Raw genomic sequence first — 21,117 nt, forward strand, 5'->3', positions numbered from 1 at the left:
TTGTACATTGAGAGTCCCAAACTCCTGATTTCTCGTTACATTTTATGCATTTGCCTTTTAAATCCTGTAGGAAGTAAAAAGTGGAGTTACAAAGCAAATAATGGATTGGTACCTTTATATATTCCCTTATTGTGAATCTTATGTTATTTCTTCCTGTGGCTTGGATCTGTTATCTAGTGTCCTTTCCTTTCATCCTGCAAAACTCTCTTTATCATCTCTTATAGGGCTGGTGTAGTGGTGACAAGTCCCTCAGCTTTTGTTTATCTGGGAATGTCTTGATCTCTTTTTTTTTTTTTTCTGTTTCTTAAACACAAATTTATTGAGTTATATTCACTCACCACACAACCCATCCAAAGTGTACAATCATTGTTCACAGTATCATTACATAGTTGTGCATGTCTCCACAATCAATTTTAGAACATTTTCATTACTCCAGCAAAATAAATAAAAAAGAAAACTCAAAACATCCCATACACCCCCCCCCCCCCCCATTATTGACCCCTAGTATTGGTGTGGTATATTTGTTACTGTTGAGGAAAGAATGCTAAAATATTACTATTAACTATAGTCCATAGTTTGCAACAGGTACATTTTCCTCCCTATATCCCTCTATGATTGACTCCTTATAGTAGTGTCATACATTTGTTCTGGTTCATGAAAGAGCTTTTTATATTTGTACAGTTAATCATAGTCATCGTCCACCACAAGATTCACCGTGTTAGCTTGTTGGCATTTTTGTTTGGATTACATGTAATTTATAAATCAATTTAGGGAGAACTGGGATCTTCCTAATAATGAGTCATCCTGTCTAAGAAGAGTAGATGTCTTTCCATTTGTTCACATCTACTTTTGTGTCTTTCAGGAGTGTTTTAAAGTTTTCACCTATAGGTTTTGTACTTTTCTCGTTACATTTATTTAATCTTTGTTGCTGTTGTAAATGATGTTTTCTCTGCCATTCTGTCCTTTATTTATTTTTTAAATAACAGCTTCATTGAGATATAATTCACATACATAATTCACTTATTTAAAGTGTACAATTAAGTGGTATTTGGTATATTCACAGCATTGTGCAACCATCACTACAGTCAATTTTAAAACATTTCTGTCACCCCAAGTAGAAACCCAATACCCATTAGCAGTCATTCCTCATTTTCCCTAACCGTCCCCTTTTTTTGTCGTTAAATTTTAATAGCTTTCCCTTCAGCTTTTTACCCCAGACAAATACAGATTTTCTTCTTTGGGCCTCTGGCTTCCTGTGTCTCCTAGTTCAGTTAGTGGAGTAGTAAGAAAAGAGTGGTTTACTTAAAAAGGTATTTCAATTTATTAGGAAATATTTCAGAGTTAAAAAGATATAAAATATAATGTGCCTGTCTTAAATTTTAAAAGGGAAAAGAGAAGAGAATTCACATATATTGTGTTGTTGCTAAATATTAGTCATTATGTTAGGTTTCTTGTCTTAAAATTGTCCTCTGTATTTGGTGATACTCTCCCCACCTCCTGCCGTTTTTTAGACCAGGAAACAGATTTGAGCAGGTTAATTAATTTGTCCAAGTTCACACAACTAGGGAATGGCAGAGCAAGTGTTTAAGCCTAGGAGTTTTTGTTTGGTTTTGTTGTTTTAACCTATGGAAACTCTGTAGTGAATATGTTCACTAATCACAGAGCATCTTAAAAGTTCCAAAATCTAGCCCTAATGGAGATAGTTAAATTAAAGGACTCCAGCTAATGATAGCAACCCTGGAATCTAAAGAGGTGCATATTTTTCAGGAGTTATAATGTCATGAACAGTGGGATCTCCTTGAGTACTTTGAGAAGAGGCCAAAGGTTTGTTCTCTCTGTTAAATCTGTCAACAGTTTTCATTTTGTCTTTGGTCTCCCTATGATGATTTCCTGGAAGAAGTATGGGTGCTTTGTACTTCTGCCTCTGGAAACAGAAAGTAATCACTTCTTGCTAAAAGTGAAGTTTATCTCTGTGATCACTCTTAGTAGGTAATCTGGCAGGTCTTCTTTATGTTAAATATGTCATCAAGAGGTAAATGTTAAAAGTTCTGAGCTTATGAGGATTACTTTAATGATCAATCAAAAGTTAAAATCCCTGATATATTTTTATTTTCTAATTGAAATAAAGGATCCTGTGAGATCATCTGGTTTTTGTAACCTGGTCTGCTTTAACCAAAGATACGAATACTTGGTGGTATGAATGAGAAGGATAAAGGTGTCACTGTTAATCATAAAAGTTTCCTTAAAGAAAAGAGAAGTTCTGAATTTTGTTGCAAGGAAACAGAGACCTAGAGAAGTTAAAGGACATAACTAAGATCTCATAATTTCAGAGGTAGACTCAATTCTGGGTCTCCTGAGTGTGAGTCAGTAATTCTTTTCATTAATAAACTTAGTGTGTATCCGTATACTAAAATACTAAAATGGCTTTTGAAAAACTATGTTTTTTCCTTTCCTACATTTTAATCTACAGGCCCCCAGGTGAGGCTGAACTTAGATGATTGTATCACTCTATAATTTCCTGAACTTGTTTTAGAATTATAGGTTGATTATTTATTTTATAAAAATATTTGTTTTCAGTTTATGTTTCCTGATTCTCATTTTAGAAAATGTAGAAATAAAGGGGAGAAAAATAATTGCATGTAATAATTATGTTTAAAAAGATGTAATAATTACATATATCTGCAGAAATAACCAAATGCATTAAAATTAAAAATATATATACCAACTCTTTAGTGGAGCTCATGATGTGTATTGTGTGTCCCACTTTTTTCTCTCGAGATTATTTCAATATGATTGCTTTTTCATCTAGTAATTTATACATTCAGATTTTCTAATTTCTTATTTGTTGATTTTTTTTTTTTTTTTTTGCTTCCCACCTTCCCTCCCCCATAGATCTTGAGCCAGATGATTGTGCATCCATTTACATCTTTAATGTAGATCCACCTCCATCTACTTTAAACTCACCGCTTTGCTTACCACATCATGGATTACCGTCTCACTCTTCTGTTTTGTCACCATCATTTCAGCTCCAAGGTCACAGAAACTATGAAGGAGCTTGTGAGATTCCTGAGTCTAAGTACAGCCCATTAAGTTGTCCAAAGCCTTTTGAGTGCCCAAGTATTCAGATTACATCCATCTCTCCTAACTGTCATCAAGAAATAGATGTTCGTGAAGATGATCTACACGTAAATGACCCAGAAAGGGAATATTTGGAAAGGCCTTCTAGAGATCATCTTTATCTTCCCCTTGAACCATCCTACCGGGAATCTTCCCTTAGTCCTAGTCCTGCCAGCAGCATCTCTTCTAGGAGCTGGTTCTCAGATGCATCTTCTTGTGAGTCTCTTTCACACATTTATGATGATGTGGACTCAGAGTTGAATGAAGCTGCTGCCCGATTTACTCTTGGATCCCCTCTGACTTCTCCTGGTGGCTCTCCAGGAGGTTGCCTAGGAGAAGAGTCCTGGCATCAACAGTATGGACTTGGGCATTCCTTGTCACCCAGGCAGTCTCCTTGCCACTCTCCTAGGTCCAGTATCACTGATGAGAACTGGCTGAGCCCCAGGCCAGCCTCAGGACCCTCCTCGAGGCCTACTTCCCCCTGTGGGAAACGTCGGCACTCCAGTGCTGAGGTTTGTTATGCTGGCTCCCTGTCACCCCGTCACTCACCAGTTCCTTCTCCTGGGCATTCCCCCAGGGGAAGTGTAACAGAAGACACCTGGCTCAATGCTTCTGTCCAGGGTGGATCAGGTCTTGGCCCTGCACTTTTTCCATTTCAGTACTGTGCAGAGACTGATATCCCTCTGAAAACAAGGAAGACTTCTGAAGACCAAGCTGCCATACTACCTGGAAAATTAGAGCTCTGTTCAGATGACCAAGGGAGTTTATCGCCGTCCCGGGATCCTTCAGTAGATGATGGTCTTGGATCTCAGTATCCTTTAAAGAAAGATTCATCTAGTGACCAATTTCTTTCAGTTCCTTCACCCTTTCCCTGGAGCAAACCAAAGCCTGGCCACACCCCCATATTTCGGTGAGTTAATGGAAATGGCTATTGGTCTTTTTTTGTGGTTATGGGTTATTAGTGGAATGTAACTCTATTATCTGTATATAATGGCTTAACCATTTCTTCCTTTCTCCTTTTTATTTTTTTTGCAATATCTTCTAGACAGATAGCTTAAACTCTGTATTATCCTTTGAGTATTAAAAGTGTCTTTAGAAAGACTAGTTAGAATTTTAAAAGTGTAGATAAATAATGAATTATAGATAATAAAAAAATTATACTTACAGATCCCTAGCTGAAATTTTCTTATTTTGAAAAGCTTATAAAAGATGGCCTATAGTATGAAATAAATTACTAATAAAAGAAATTGGGAATAGGCTTTTCATATTTTTTAAGAGATCAGAGTATGAAGGAAATTTGCCTTTTCATATCTGGCAAGTATTTTTTTTGTTAGTTTTTTTTTTGTTGTTTGACTTTTAAGTTTATGACTTCTTGTAGAGAAATTTTTAAATTTTTTTATATTCAGATTTATCTTTTTCTTTACGTCTTTTGGATTTTGGGTTATATTTGAAAGCCTATTGTTCTAAAATAATTAAAAATAAAGAAAAATCTTACTTTCATGTGTATTTCTATAAGGTTATTTTTTCAAAACATATTTGAATCTTAAGTTGAGCTAAAATTTATTTTGGCTTATAAGGAGTGAAAAATAGTGTAACAATTTTATTGTCCAAATGTATCAGTTGATGCAGTATTATAGAATCAATCTAGTCTTTGATATGGAAAAGACAACTTTTATCTTATATTTAATTCTCGCATGGAGTTGTGTCTGGGGACTTCTTATGCTCTTTCATTGAAATTAAGGTTTATTTCTGGATCCTGATCTTTAGAAAAATAGAATGTAGAATTATGGTATTAAAGACACCTTTGAGCCCATTACTCGACTTCTGAAAATTATCTTAAACTCTCTAGGGGTTTGCTTAAGCTTACAGAAAAAGTGCAGAACTAGCAGAGAGTTGATGAAGTTTAGTTGTTTCAGACGAATAAGAATAAATATCTTTGAGCTTCATAGTAAGAGGACTAAAACTAGGCTGAAGACATGCAAGGACACAATGAAATAATTTAGAAAATTTACAGTACGAATGATAGCATTTCAGAGGTAGAAGGGACCATTTCATCAATCCTTAAGATGATGTTACTATTTTTTATACAGATCATCAGGTCCTTTGACCTGTAGACACAGTTTTTTTCTATTTTCTTGTTACATATTTTTGTTGTTAATGTATCTAAATGAACTTTTAGACCTTTAAACTGTTTAAATTTTCTTATTGATCAAGTAAACAAACCTGACATCTAAAGAAGCTGCAGTGGTTTTGTTTTTTCGGTCCAATATGTACTGAAATCAAATTTTTATTTCAAATTGCAATATACTGCTTAATATAAGCAGTACTTCAGAGTAATGGAGAGGAAGTGTATACATTAGACTCATTTCCACAGATGTGCACCAGGGAGAGAGCCATGGCCATGAGACAGAGAGAGAGAGAGAGACGTGGAGAGAGACTGATACACAACACAGGGTTGGGCATGTTTGCTTTAAAAATTGAATTATTATTATTTTGATTGATTTTGTAATTATGTACACATAGTTTAGAAGCAGTTACAGTTCTACAAAATGTTAGAATTTGTTCTTTTTGAAAATAGGAAACAAAAAATAGAGAAAATAGATTTTATTCTTCAGATTAATAAATTATCTATTAATTATTCACATATCCAGTGTTATAACTTGTTACATGAAGTTTTATTTTGTAATCTTTTGCTTCAGAGATGAGCAGAAGAAATGTTGGTACTTGCAAAGAAGAGACTTGTATCACTGCTTGGTAATACTAGTATGGTAAAATGCATGTTTCTGTTTTGTTTATAGCACATCTTCATTGCCTCCACTAGACTGGCCTTTACCAACTCATTTTGGACAGTGTGAACTGAAAATAGAAGTACAACCCAAAACTCATCATCGAGCCCATTATGAAACTGAAGGTAGCCGAGGAGCAGTAAAAGCATCTACTGTGGGACACCCTGTTGTAAAGGTATGAGACTTTGGGGAATGTTTTGCAGATACTGTACACCTGTTAATGATAGAAGAATGTATTTAGTTTGTTATTGCTGAGCTCAAAGGGGAAAAACTCAAAACCAGAAAACCTCTGTTGAAGTTTTACGTGCTTGGTGATATGGCAGCACTTCTATACTGAACTTTCTCTGCTAGGCTAAGAGATATTCTTCCTGGACTGACTCTCCAGCTGGGGGAACTCTAGAGAAAAAAGAAAGTTATAGTGGTCAAACAGCTGTTTTTCTGATTTAAAAAAAAAAAAAAGGTTAATAATGACTTTATTGTGTTTATAAATATAATACATGCTTTTTTAAAATTGAAGTAATGCAGAAAAGTAAAAAGAATAAAGCAGTGAATTACTCAAAGCCTAACCCCCTTAGAAATAAGCAGTGTTAACATTGATAAACATTATTCCGAATAATTCCTTGCATATATTTAGTAGAAGACTGGATGGATGACTGGAAAAATGCATGAGTTTTTTAAGGATGAGATTATACAGAACATTTTTGTAATTAAAATGTTTATTTTTATTTGAATTTGTTAGAAGAAAACTAAAGTGAAATTGGAAAAATTATGTAATATATGATAACATATGAAATGTGTTTAATACAGACAAGTTTTGAAGCATAAGACTTTAATTTTAATTGACTGGAACATGAGAAAATGAAACTAAAGAAAAAGTAATAACTGCAGAATCCTAGATACTGTTCTTTACTCTATGCGTTCCTAAAAAAGGTCTTTCTAAGGTCAAAAATGAGATTAAATTGAGTCATTGAACTTGTGTTCAGACATTGGGTCGTATGAGCTGAATCCCTGCTCTGAAAAATGAGGTAATTGTTTCTTTTAAACTTCCTCCGACTTTTCTGTGCTCTGCTCCTGAATTTTGTTGCTTACATTATTATTCCTTTCAGATCTATAGCAATGATTTCCCTGTTGTTTAGCCTTAGCCCAGGCTCAGTGCTGCTTCTAGTTCTTTTTGATTCATTTCATTGTTAGTTTTTTTTGTGTTTTGTTTTTTTAGGAAGGGGTTTGGATTCTTTGTTTCTTAGGTTCTTTCATGTTTAAGAATGTCTATCTGTTGCTTTTGTATACTCAAACATCAAAATGGCTATATATGATAATCTTGAGTCACCCATTTTCTCACTCAGAATTGTGTAGATATTTTTCCTGTTGTTTTATGACTTTGAATATTGTAATGGAGAAGTTAATTATATCTGAAATGATTATCAACAAATACAATTTATGAACCATAGTCTCCTGTATAGCCATGCTTTATGATTTATCATTATTATCAAAACATGTTTCATAATTATTGACAAAGATTTCTGTTTTATGATTGGTTTTAAAATGATTTTTAGAGAGAAATACCTTTTCTTATATACTATATGTCAGGAAAACACAACATAGGAATTCTGCCATTTGTTATTGGGGTCACATTTTGGTCTTAAATGAGAAATTATTTCAGTTTGATTAAGTAGGCAGATTCACCAAAAGAAGTGATGTACAACAAATACCTAAATACTATACCTAAATGAACAAAAGTTTTATGGGGGTCCATGTGATTTGTTTCCACAGTTTTTCTTTAATTGAAAACTGATTCCCTGCTTAAGGGAGACTAGCATTTCTGATATCATCAATGTTTTTATATTCTCCTTGTGAATGACTTATTTTTTTTCCTATTTGTTGCTTGAAGAATTATTTTATTACACTTGGAATTAGTAACTTTAACCAAAGTATTATCTGGATGTTAATGGTTCTTTATCAGTTTTTCCCAGTACTTATGATGCTGCTGTCTTTCCATCTGAAATTCTTTCCACATTGTAACTTTATTCATCCATTTGTTGCCTGTAACAGTATTTTTTTTTTCTTTTTCCATTGCTGTGTGGTATTCCATTGTATGGATTTGCTACGATTTCTTTATCTGTTTTCCTGTTCATGGACATTTGGGTTGTATCCAGTTTGGGACAATTATGAATAAAGCTACTATATATTTTGTATGTCCATGTCTTTTGGTGAGCAAAGCATTTACTTTTTGGAATATACCTCTTCCATGAGTGGAATTGCTTGTTTCCCGAAATACCCATACCAATTTTTTTTTTTTTTTAATTCAGTTTTATTGAAATATATTCACAAACCATACAGTCATCCATGGTATACAATCAACTGTTCACAGTATGATCATATAGTTATGCGTTCATCACCACAATCTATTTCTGAACATTTTCCTTACATTAGAAAGAATCAGAATCAGAATAAAAAATAAAAGTGAAAAGAGAATACCCAAACCATCCCCCCATCCCACCCTATTTGTCATTTAGTTTTTACTCCCATTTTTCTACTGATTTTTTTTCAATTTTTTAACTTTGTTTATCAAAAAATTAAAAACAAACAGGCAAACAACCAAAAAAACCCCACAACATTTCAAACAAAGCAATGGATTAAGGAAAACAAATAACCTAAAATAACTACTTTGCTTCCAATATGTTCCTACCATACCCCAAGAAAATTAATAAACCATGTCCAAACAGAGGAGTAAGAAAAACAAATAATCTAAAATAACTACATTGCTTCCAACATGTTCCTACCATACCCCAAGAAAATTAACAACCCCTAAAAAAACAAAGGAATAAGAGGAAAAAAAAAACCTAAAATAACTCTATTGCTTCCAACATGATCTTACTATATCCAAGAAAGTTTACAAAACATAATCCTTCCTGAGCATTCCCATAACATTGAGATTACCCTCCATAGTTTATCTGTTCTTATTAGATTATCATTCCCCCTCCACTAATTGGTATCTCTAGGTCCCCTACATTCTACAGTATAAAACATTGTACATTTTTCACAGAATTCACATTAGTGGTAACATACAATATCTCTCTTTTTGTGCCTGGCTTATTTTGCTCAGCATTATGTCTTTTTTTTTTTTTTTTTTTTTTTTAATCTTCATTTTATTGAGATATATTCATATACCACGCAGTCATACAAAACAAATCATACTTTCGATTGTTCACAGTACCATTACATAGTTGTACATTCATCACCCAAATCAATCCCTGACACCTTCATTAGCACACACACAAGAATAACAAGAATAATAATTAGAGTGAAAAAGAGCAATTGAAGTAAAAAAGAACACTGGGTACCTTTGTCTGTTTGTTTCCTTCCCCTATTTTTCTACTCATCCATCCATAAACTAGACAAAGTGGAGTGTGGTCCTTATGGCTTTCCCAATCCCCTTGTCACCCCTCATAAGCTACATTTTTATACAACTGTCTTCGACATTCATGGGTTCTGGGTTGTAGTTTGATAGTTTCAGGTATCCACCACCAGCTACCCCAATTCTTTAGAACCTAAAAACCCGTACCAATTTTTACTTCCAATCTGCAGTATATGAAAATTCCAGTTACTCCACATCCTTACCAGTGCCAACATTTGGTTTTAGTCCTTTTACTTTTAATCATTCTAATGGGAATGGGAATATGGTGTCTCACTGTGATTTTAATTTGTGTTTTCCTGATGACCAGTTATGTTGAACACCTTTTCATATATTCATTGGGCATTTGGATATCCTCTTTTGTGATGTTCCTGTTTATGTCTTTGACCAATTTTTAAATTAGTTATTTCTTTTTCTTATTGATTTATAAGAGCCCTTTATAGTCTGGACAGAAGTCCTTTGTCAGGTGTATGTTTTGCAAATGAAATTTCATCGAGTCTATTGCTTGCTTTTTCACTTTCTTAATTGTGTCTTTTGATAAATGGAGGTTCTTGATTTTAAAGTTTTAAGTTATTATCAGTCTTTTCTTCCATGGTTAGTGTTTTTGTATTCTGTTTAAGATCCTTTGCTTACCCCAAGTTCATGAAGACAGTCTCCTTTGTTTTATTCTAGAAGCTTGATTGCTTTTCCTTTTCCTTTTAGGGTTATGAACCATCTTAAATTAGTTTTTCTTTATGGAATAAGGGGTAAGAGTAAGTCATATGGATATTTACTTGACCAAGTACCAGTATTAAAAAGCCCATCATTTTCCTGCTATGCTGGATTGGTACCTTTGTCATAATCAGATGACCTATTAGTGAGTCTTCTAGCTCTCTATTCTGTGCCGTTGGTCTATTTGTCAATCTTAGTATCATCACCACATTGTCTTATTATAGTGACTTTATAGTAAATCTAGATCTCTGGTAGTGTCAGTCTTCCAGCTTCATGCTTTTCTTTTGAAATTGTTTCAGCTATTTTAGGTCCTTTGTATTTCCTTAAGAATTGTTGAATCAGTTTGTAAGTCCACCAAAAACACACAAAACCCTGGGATTTTGATTAGGACACGCTGACACGTGAATATGGTGTATCCCTTCATTTATTTTGATGTTCTTTAATTTTTGTCAGCAGTGTTTTGTAGGTTTTCAGTGTAGAAACCTTTAACATCCTTTGTTAATTATTTCCCAGTATTTGATTTTTTATGCCATTGTAAAAGGTATTTTTATTTCATTTTCTGATTGTTGTTTCTAATATATGGAAATTAATTTATTTTTTAAAATATTGACTTTATATCTAGTAACCTAATTCTTTATTTTAGCTTTCTTTGGGTTTTCTATATACTCAGATTCTCTTGGTGTAATAACAGTTTTATTTCTTCCCTTGTAATCTTTTTACTTTTTATATCTTTTTCTTGCCTTATTGCATTGACCGGGACCTCTAATACATTGTTGAACAGAAGTGGCCATAGAAAACATCCTTGTCTTTTTCCCAAACTCAGGAGAAAAGTATTCACAGTTGTTACCATTGAGTAATTTATTAGCTATATATATATATATTTTAAACTTTTTTATTAGAGCAATTGTTAGCTTACAGAAACATCATACAGGAAGTGCAGTGTTCTCCTATACCCCCTTTCACACACATAATTTTCTCTATTAACATTTTGCTAGTGTGGTACCTTTGTTACAATTCATGACACAATATTATTATAATTATGCTATTAATTTTAGCACATGGTTTACATTGTGTTGTACACAGTGTGAACTAAGAGAAAGAGAGAGAGTGTATATGTAGTACCTTATACACAACCTAGTATTTCCCCCTTTCCCTTTTTTGAATATTTAATTAAGTGGTGTTACATACTCAAAATTGTGCCTCCATCCCCATTATTCATTGCCAAAACTTTTCCATTACCCCAACATAAACTCCATCCCAATTTGTAGTTTTTGCTTTTGTTTTGTTTTAAATACCTTTTTATCAGATTAAGGATATTCTTTTATTCTAATTTGCCTGGAGTTGTTTCTTCCTTTCTTTTTTTTTAATGAGTAGTAGTAGTTGAATGGTTTTTGCAGGCTTGTTTTCTGTTTAAAGAATGCTAGATAGGAACCATGCAGCTAGCATCTGCTTCTTACTTGTGTTTTCTGTAATGTGATGACTTCATAGATGGAGTGTACAAAATATAGAATGAATGTACTTTTATTATTAAATTGGACTTACAGACAAGTGAGTAATAGATAGTCTCATTTCTTTTTATACTTTATGTTTAGGGACTGTAGAACAGTGCAGCATTGTTAAGACTTTTTTTCCAAGTTCCTGGTGATATTCTTGGGTTGTGTTTATACATCTACAGTGTCCTTGTGTTATGGTGGGAGGGGAGGAATCCCTATAAAGCATTCAGAGTGCACATGCACAAGTGAGAAATAGATGTACTTTTGTCTAAAACCAAACTAAATTGTGTACTTTTTTGCTGGGAAACAAATCTTTAATAAATTTAGTAGTGTGTAATAATCAGATTATTTTATGTTTTAGTACTTAACCATATAGGGGAGAACTATCTATTTAAAGTCAGTAGTTTTTATTGGAGTCCTCTAGTGAAAATGCACATTTTCAGTCACTAGGATCGAAGAGACTTTTGCAGATCTTAATTTTCTGAATAGGATTTAATATATTATAGATTCCCTGTATGTTTTTAAATAATGGTTAGGTGTAGAACAAGTATTTCACAAGAATTTATGCTTTACTATGGGCATTTATCTAAAAAAATGCTGGAAGACAACTTTCTACTGAAATTGCCCAAGTCATTGGCATTTTGCAGGTTTGAACTGCTTCTAAGGCAAGAATTGACTTTTTTTTTTGTAATGCTTTGTCGTTTACAAAATGTTTTCTCAGAGTTTACATTTAATCTTCACAAAAGTTCTTTGAAAAAAGCAAGACAGGTACATCTTACAGGTGACCTAAGATTACACATGATGTAATTGGCAGAGCGATTTTAAACCCAGGTCTTTTGACTCTGCTGCTTCTCTTTCTTTTATATGTTGGTGCTTAAACACTATATTTATCTTATAAAAAATTTCAGAGTATCTTGTTAAAAAAGTACTTTCGCATTATCTTTAATTCTCATAAATAAGCCTTTTTAGAACCTTGGTCTTTGACTTGAAGTTAAGTGCTCTTTCTACTACCTCTGTGGCCCCTGATCAAAATCTTAGGCCTGGCCTACTATTATTGTTGTTCATGTTCTCCCCTGGATTAATCGTGGTAGGCTAACTACTGTAACAAATAATCCCCAGTTCTCAGTGACTTAAGACAAAAAAAAGTTTATTTCTCACTTTCTTTCATTTTGTCACTTAGGAATCCAAGGTCTGCCCATCTTATGATACCACCATCTTCAAAAAGCAGCCTCCATGGTCCCTGGGAGAAGGAAAGAGAGTATCTAGAAGGCATATACTTAACTATAACATCAGCCTGGAAATTACTATCAATTACTGCCACTCACAGTGGCATGCTCTGCTTATTTGGAAAGGGACTGGGAAAAGTAGTCCCTGGCTGGGCATCCTTTCCTCAGCAGCAGCTCTATATTCTCTGCTGTACTATAGTGTATTATACTATACAACTCTGTGCATATATCTTTGGTGGTTAGCTTACCTTCTTGGCCACATAAACAATGGTGGCTTTTAATTTAATTACATTTGGAAATTAATAGTGACCAAGTGAGTAATATGGATTCTGAAGCCAGATTTCTAGAGTTTGAAATATATCTTTGTCCAAATAACCTTTTAAACCTATTTTTAAAAATTATTCATTGCTTAATTTATTCAACCATCTACCCATTCATTCATTCAATAAATATTTTTTGATTGCTCACTAAGTTACAGACAATATTGTAGTTGCCAAGGATCAAGAGATGAACAAGGCAGACAAGGTCCTTGCCCTCTTTGAGCTTTCCTACATTGATGTGAGAAGAGATAATGAGCAAATGAACAAAAAAATAGTAATAAAATGTATTAAGTGATATAATGGAAATTATTGTGTGATGTGGAAGAAGTTAATTATGGAGGGGAAATTACCTTGGGTTCCTTTTGAAAAATGAGGATAATAATATCTAAAAAGGGCTATTGTGATGATTAAATGAAATATTATTGCATGTACAGGACAAGGCATATAGTGCCTTGCATATGGTCAATTCTCAGTAAATGTTAGCTAATATAACTGCCATTAGGCTTCTTTGAGCAGCTTGATAAAGGCTCTTTGAACTCTGATAAATAGTACGTAGCAGTATAAGGTATCTACACTGGCATCCTAGAATTCAGCTGGATTGATTACTGTTGTTTGAAAGAGTTGTGTGTGTAATACATGGACTAGAGGTATGTCAAAATGGAAAGCAGAAGGGCACACAAGCACCAGTTTTAAAGATCTTGCTCATATTCACCCAAGGACAATTTCAAATGTTCTTAGTATACTCACACATTGAAAGCTAAGAACTTTCTGGTCCACAGTCACCATTACTATTCAACTTTGTACCAGAAGTGGTAGCTGGAGCGATTAGGCAAGAAAGAAATTAAAAGGCATCCAATTGGAAAGGAAGAAGTACAACTATTCTTATTTGTAGACGACATGATCCTATATAGAGAAAACCCAGTAGAAACTACAAAGAAAGCTGTTAGAGCTAATTAAATGAATTCAACAAAATGGCAGGGTACAAGATCAGTACACAAAAATCAGTGGTGTTTCTGTATACCAGCAATGAATATTTGAAAATGAAATGAAGAAAATAATTCCATTTACAGTTGCAATGGAAAGAATAAAATATCTAGGAATAAATTTAATCGAGGATGTAAGGGACTTGTACACAGAAAAGTAAAAATCATTACTGAAAGAAATTAAAGAAGACCTAAATAAATGGAAAGTTATTACACATGCTCATGGACTAGAGGATTAAATATCCTTAAGATGTTAATACTACCCAAAAGTTTTAATATGGCCCCAATCAAAATTGCAACAGCCTCTTTTGAAGAAATGGAAATGCTATTCATCAAATGCATATGGAAGGACAAGGGAGGGATCCACAATTAAAAAAAAAAAAAAAATACACACACACACACACACACACACACACACACACATACACACTTAAGATATAATAACAATTAAACCCAATACATGATCTTGAATTGGATTTAAAAATGAAGGAAAAATGCCCCAAAGTACATTATTGGGACTTGAAAAAAATTGTAATGTAGGCTGAAAGCTTTATATCAATGCTAAAATTCTTGAACTTGGTAACTGTTCTTAAGGTGGTTACATAAGTGAATATCCTTGTTTGTAGGAAATGTAAATGGAAGTATTATGTATTCAAGGAGCATAATATATACAATCTATGCTCATATGTTTAGAAGATAGACTGGCAAATCAAGGTGGGTGAATGGATGGATAGATCGATGGATGAATAGAATGATGCAGTAAATTTGGCAAAATGTTAAAAATGGATCTGGGAATCTGGGAAGGGGGAGTATGTTGGAGTTCTCTATATGAGTTTTATATTATTTTTGTAACTGTTCTGTAAGTTTCAAAGTATTTCAAATCAAAAAAATTTAAGGAAAAATTATCACATCTGCATGGACTATTATCACTTTTCCATTCTTTATTTTCATAGATTAAAAATGGTATCCCATTTATTTGATATTTAATAAGATTGTGTATTTTCCCATTTATTAGTCATTTGTTTCGTGCTCTATGTTGTTTTAAGGGTATTTGGAATTATGCTTTGTCATCCTCCTTGAATTGAATTGTTTCTGCAGTATGAATTATAAAACAAAGAATATTGCCTGTTGTAAATGTTTCTGTAAACCTTTGGTGGACATGTCCCTAGATATTTGTGCCTCTTTACTTGCAAATCTTTTAGGCCAGTAGTTCCTAGCCCTAACAAACTCAACCCCACCTTTAAAAAACATTTTTTAAATGCCTACTTTATTAACCTAAAATGGAAATTCAAAGATAATATCGCCTACCTACACATATCATTTTAAAAATATCAATATAGTTCTGTAATAATAAGAGGAAATAAATACAGAAAATTGAATTATAATTAAATGGTATGTTTCAAAATGAAAAGTCTTAGTAATGATTATAGAAGACACAATGAAGTAGTCAGGTACTTATACCTGCAATAGCACTGTGAGTGTTGCAGGTACAAAGGCAAGTGCTTGACTTGACCCTAAATTCCATGAGTGGCATTCCTAGCAGTGCCATGATTTTTGGGAATGATGAACTCTTTGTAAAATTTTTCTTGATTTGTATGGTAGTTTGCATTCATTAAAAATTCATGCATGTTAAAATGCAAAAGAATTTTGTATTTATACATAATAAGGATCAGTTTCTAAGTTCAGAATTAAGCTTTTCCATGTATACTAACATCTAATGACACAATTCTGAAGCTCTGTGGAGATAGGATAATTCTTGAATTTGTAGAACTATGACTATCCCATGCATTGAGAAGGACTAGAATCTCTGGCCTCTTAAATATCTTCAATTCCCCCCCACTCTTTGTGTTTACTACTAAATGTGCCTCCACAAAATTTCAAAATGCCAGAGGGTGGTACTGCCCAGGTTAAGAAGAACTGTTCTTGAGCAAAGGTTGGTCAACTATAGCTTACAGGCCAAGACTGGACCACCACCTGTTTTTGTATAGACCACGAGCTAAGAGTGGCTTTTATATTTTTAAATGGTTAAAAAAAAAATCAAAAGAATACTGTTCTTTGATATATGAAAATTATATGAAACTCAAAATTCAGCATCCATAAAGTTTTATTGGAACAAAGCCACACTCATTCATTTACATATTCTCTCTGGTTGCTTTAGCATTGCAGTGACAGAGTTGAGTAGTTAAAGACAGATGATACGTGGCACTCTCATCAGTTTGCACTGCTGCTTAGGGCACCACGAATCACAGTGAAGCCATTATAAAATCAACAACATTTCAAATGCCACATATATTGCTGTACTGGGATGTTTTTTCTATTATAGTTACATATGCATCATGTCAACACTATAAAAGAGGAGAAAAGTGGATTTCGGATGCCATGCGATTAAGGCGTAGTGAACTGTGTGTTTTCGTATCAAATTAGATGGTAAAGCATTGTGTTTATCATGCAATAACACTATGGCTGTGCTAAAAGAATATACATCTTATATAGCTTCATATTTCCATTTAGGTGTCTCATTGTTACCTTGAGTACATCAGGACTAACCTTGTAAACATTACCTTATCTCTTTCCAAATCTGTTCTAAATCAACGACTTCTACACTTTCTTTATTTGCTAGTGATAGTACCATTCTCCTGGTACGTAAGTTAAAAACTTGACTTCTTTGAATCCCTCTCTTTATCAGTCTATATGTATGTTTTGTCAGTTAGAAGAAAAAATCTCTTTAGGGTCTCACTGAGGAATTATTGCATTCATCCCTCTCCGTTCCCATTTTCTATTTATGTTCCCACCTCTATCCTAAACTTTCAGTACACATGATTTTTATGTTTTGGCCTCTTAGCAGGTTTCCATAATTCTGTCTTTTTCTCTCTCATAGAGCCTTAATTACTTTCTATCATTTGCATCCCTACTTCCTATATCATTAAGGGTCTTCAGTAATCTGGTGTCTTTCTACTGTTTCTGCAGCTTGTTTTGCTGTCATTTCCCATCACATTTTCTCTTCTTTGGTTACGTTCCCCTACCCTTTATTGAAAAGTATGTATTTAATCTTGCCTTTTTTTCAGTTGAAATTAAAGCAACCTAAAATCAGAACATATGCAATGAAATAAAAAAGAATGATAAACTTAGGCCAATAAAACAAAATACAAATATGTAGCTTGTATGAACCAACACCGTTGCAGTAGTTTTGTATTTTCTATTTAATTCTGAACTTCTCAACAGATAAGGCAAAATAGGAAAATACTTATTAACAAAAATGAAAAATTTGGAGTGATGCAAAAATTTGGTAATGGGTGGTGGCAATGATAACATAACCTTGCAATAGTAACTAATGCTCCTGAGTTATGCACTTAAAATTGGTTAAAATGGCAAATTTTATGTTTTACACACACACACACACACACACACACATATATATATATATGACCACAAGATGTTTTAAAAACCGATGATTTAAAAGCCTCAAGGTTGTACAAATTACTCCTCACAGATGACAGTTGACCATAGAGAAGCACATATAAAGCTATGATGAAAATACACATGGCCATGATGATAAACTGAAGTTCTAGTGTTTAGTTTGAGGAAGCAGTTACAACTGAATAGATTTTAGAAATGCTACTGTTTAAAAGTCTGAAATAAATGGCCTTGGGTATGGTGGTGGTTTGAAGCTGTATGTCCCCAGAAAGGCATACTCTGAAATTCAATCCATTCCTGTGGGTGTGGACCCATTGTAAGTAGGACCTTTGGAAATAGGCTCTTTGTGGAGGTCATTAGTTAAGAGGAGGTCATATTGAGTAGGGTGGGCCCTAATCCAATAGGGCCAGTGTCTATATAAGAAGAGGAAAATTTGGACACCGAGGGAAAGTCACCATGTGAAGATGGAGGCAGAGATTGGAATTAGCTGCCAGAAACCATGGATTGCTGGCAAACACAAGAAGCTTGGAAGAGGCAAGGAAAGAAAGAATGGCCCTGGCAATACCTTGATTTTGGACCTCTAGCCTCCAGGATTGTGAGACAATTAAATTCCGTTGTTATACTCTAGAGAGTTTGTGGTAATTTGTTGGGAATCTCTAGGAAACTAATACGTCTATAGAGTGCACCTATGTAGTACTGGCTGAAGTAGTAACATTTCAGTATGTCTGTTTCCATAATGGATCTTCATTAAAAGGAAGAAGAGATAGAGTGGTGAACAAGAACAGTGCTTCTGCCTTTTTGGAACTTACATGGTACTGAGGAAGACAAATAATAAATGTATAATAATTTTGATAGTGATCAATACTATGAAAAATAATAACACAGAATAAGAGTACAGGTGTGGTATTTTAAATAGAGTAGTCTTCTCTGAGGAGCTGACATTTGAGTACAGAGCTGAACGAAGTGAAGGAGCAAAATAATCTAAAGATTGAGGGAAGACTATTCCAGAGGGGTAAAAACAAGTATAAGACCTTGAAGTTAGGAATGAACTTGGGTGGTTCAGTGAACAGCAATAAGGCCAGCATGGCTAGAGCAGATTGTGTCAGGATACTTTACAAATCCACGGTACAGAAGCGGAAGAGGACCTTTTAAAAGGTTATTAGGTAGCTTATAAAATCTCAAACTTGGGAACTGCGTGGCTTGGAACACTGTCCAACCATTCTACCAGTGCTACCACTCACGACTGCAACTTGTGCTGACAGTGCTTGGGATTAGGCGCCAAAAATTCTGCTGCTGCTACCGTGAGGAGTTGGATGATTCCTCCACCAAGCTTGCTGAAAGATGGATTTAATGCACTCTACTTTGTTGTGTTGTTCTTTCACTGACTTGGTGGATTAAAGCAGCCACAGTGCAAGTCCCTTTCCCAGAGATGTTAGGGGGTAATTTGCCAAAAGTAGGAGTGGCGATTGCTGAGACAGATCTGCCTAAAACTTGGAAGACCTCTCCTAAGTGCAAGGCAGCAGCAGAAAGCAGAGGAGGGTGTGGTAGGAAAGCTGTGAAATCTCACACACACCTTTTCAAACTTTTGCCTGTTGAGGGGCAGAATAGCTTGAGAGAAACATCCTTAGGCACCCCAGGCAAATTTTCATTTACAATAGACTGGAGTAGTAGGAGGAGAGGTGTGAGAAATCCCTTTAAGGCACACTGAGAAGACCCAGGGGTGGGACAACAGAGCTGAAAGAAATATCCCAGGGCTTAGGAATGAGGAGGAAGTACTGGAGAGCAAAGAGAAGTCCATATAGACACCCCCCCCCCAAAAAAAAAATTTTTTTTCAAGCAGCTAGCTGATAAAGCAGAAAAAGATCACCAATTACAAGAGTTAGCAACTTGGCTCTGAAGAGCAAGCAGATCTCTGGAGTCTGGCCAGTGTTCAAATTCCATGCCTTGCTGAAAGAAAAGGCTGCTTCTGCCCTCAAAAGCCTTTGAGGACAATGTTGTACTGAAGCAGACTAAAACTGCAATAAAGCCCAGACAGCTTAAGAGCTGTGGTCTGACAAAAGAAATAGCATGTCCCTTTCTGAAGGTAAATATCTACTTCATTTTCTAGAGTTCTTTTATGCAAAATGTCCAGCATACAAATAAATTACAGGCCCCTTCCCCACAACATGACCTCACAGTAGAGAGAGAAACAATCAGTAGAAACAGACCCGGAGTTGCCTAGATGTTGGCATTATCAGACAGACTTTAAAGTAACCTTGATAAAAATGCTAAATTGCCTAATAGAAAAAGTGGGGCCACATATGTGAAGAGTTGGAGGAATTTCAGCAGAAAGAGCTTTTAAAAAAAATAAAGTAAAAAGGAAATGCAAAAAAATTAAGTATAGGTATCAAAAATAAAGAATACTTTAGATTAGTTTAACAACAGGGGAAAGAACTGAAGACAGGTTAGTAGAAAATATCCAGACTGAAACACTGGAAAAAGAGTGGAGGAATAAAACAGAAGAGTATTCCAGATCTTTGAGCCATACCAAATTCTCTAATGTACGTGTAATTGGAGTCCCAGAAGGAGAGGAAAGATAAAATGAGACAGAAGAAATATTTGAAAATGTAATGCCCAAGAACTTCCTAAAATTGATAGAAAGACATTAACCTGCAGAGCCAAGAAGCGAAGTGAATCGCAACCATGATGAATAGAAAGAAATGCAAAGAAAACCACACCTAGGCACATCAGTCAAGTTGCTGAAAATCAGAGATAAAGACCAGATCTTAAAATAGCCGGGGTGGGGTGGGGTGTACATTACATGTAGGAAAAATGATTAAAATGATGGGTAATATCTTATCAGAAACAGTGGAGGCCAGATGATGAGCTGACATCTTTAAATTCTCAGATGAAGGCTGAGAGAATTCATCTTCACAGACCTGATTTATTAAAAAGGTGAAAGAAGTTGTTCAAGCATAAGGAAAATGATATCAGAACTGCTGGATCTGCAAGAAAGACTGAAGAGCTCCATCATAACTGAAGAAACGTAAAATAGCTTACGTATTTTTCCCTTAAGTTGAATTAAAAAAACTTTTGACTGTTTTAAAGTAAAAAACTTTAAAACTGCAACCCAGTGTCCTTGATTCTTGAAGATGATTGTATAATTATGTAGCTTGCATAGTGTGACTGTGTGATTGTGAAAACTTTGTGGCTCACACTCCCGTTATCCAGTATATGGACAGATGAGTAGAAAACTGTGGACAAAAATTAGATGAAGAATAGGGTGGGATGGAGGGGTTCAAAAGATTTAGGTGTTCTTTTTTGCTTTTATTTTTATTTTGGAGTAAGGAAAAGGTTCAATAATTGATACTGGTGATGAGCACACAGATGTATGTTGGTGCAGTGAATAAATTGTACACTGTGGATAACTGTAGGGTGTGTGAATATATCTCAGTAAAACTTGATTAAAAAAGAGTCCCACTTACAGTAGATCTACACCAACAGGAATGGATTAAAAGAACATGGCCTTTTCTGGGGAACATAGCAGCTTCAAACCACTACAGGTGTATAGTTTAATCTCTATTGCAACCACTTAAAGAAAACAAACATATAGCTACAAAGTCAACATAGGAGATTAAATTGAATACTAGCAAGTATTTCGTTCACCCAAAAGAAG

General features: G+C 34.4%; 1 protein-coding gene across 3 annotated transcripts in view; it reads left to right on the plus strand.

The window, feature by feature from the left end:
• The window catches only part of NFATC3 (nuclear factor of activated T cells 3), a 163,622-nt gene that overhangs the window by 66,848 nt on the left and 75,657 nt on the right, over positions 1-21,117 (plus strand). For all 3 annotated transcript variants that reach the window (XM_037815881.1, XM_037815883.1, XM_037815882.1), the window contains exons 2-3: positions 2,893-4,027; positions 5,916-6,078. In XM_037815881.1, the coding sequence (XP_037671809.1) occupies positions 2,893-4,027; positions 5,916-6,078 (1,298 nt within the window). The remainder of the gene's footprint in view (positions 1-2,892; positions 4,028-5,915; positions 6,079-21,117) is intronic.

Source organism: Choloepus didactylus, chromosome 22 (assembly GCF_015220235.1).
Source record: "Choloepus didactylus isolate mChoDid1 chromosome 22, mChoDid1.pri, whole genome shotgun sequence".
NCBI lineage: Eukaryota > Metazoa > Chordata > Mammalia > Pilosa > Megalonychidae > Choloepus > Choloepus didactylus.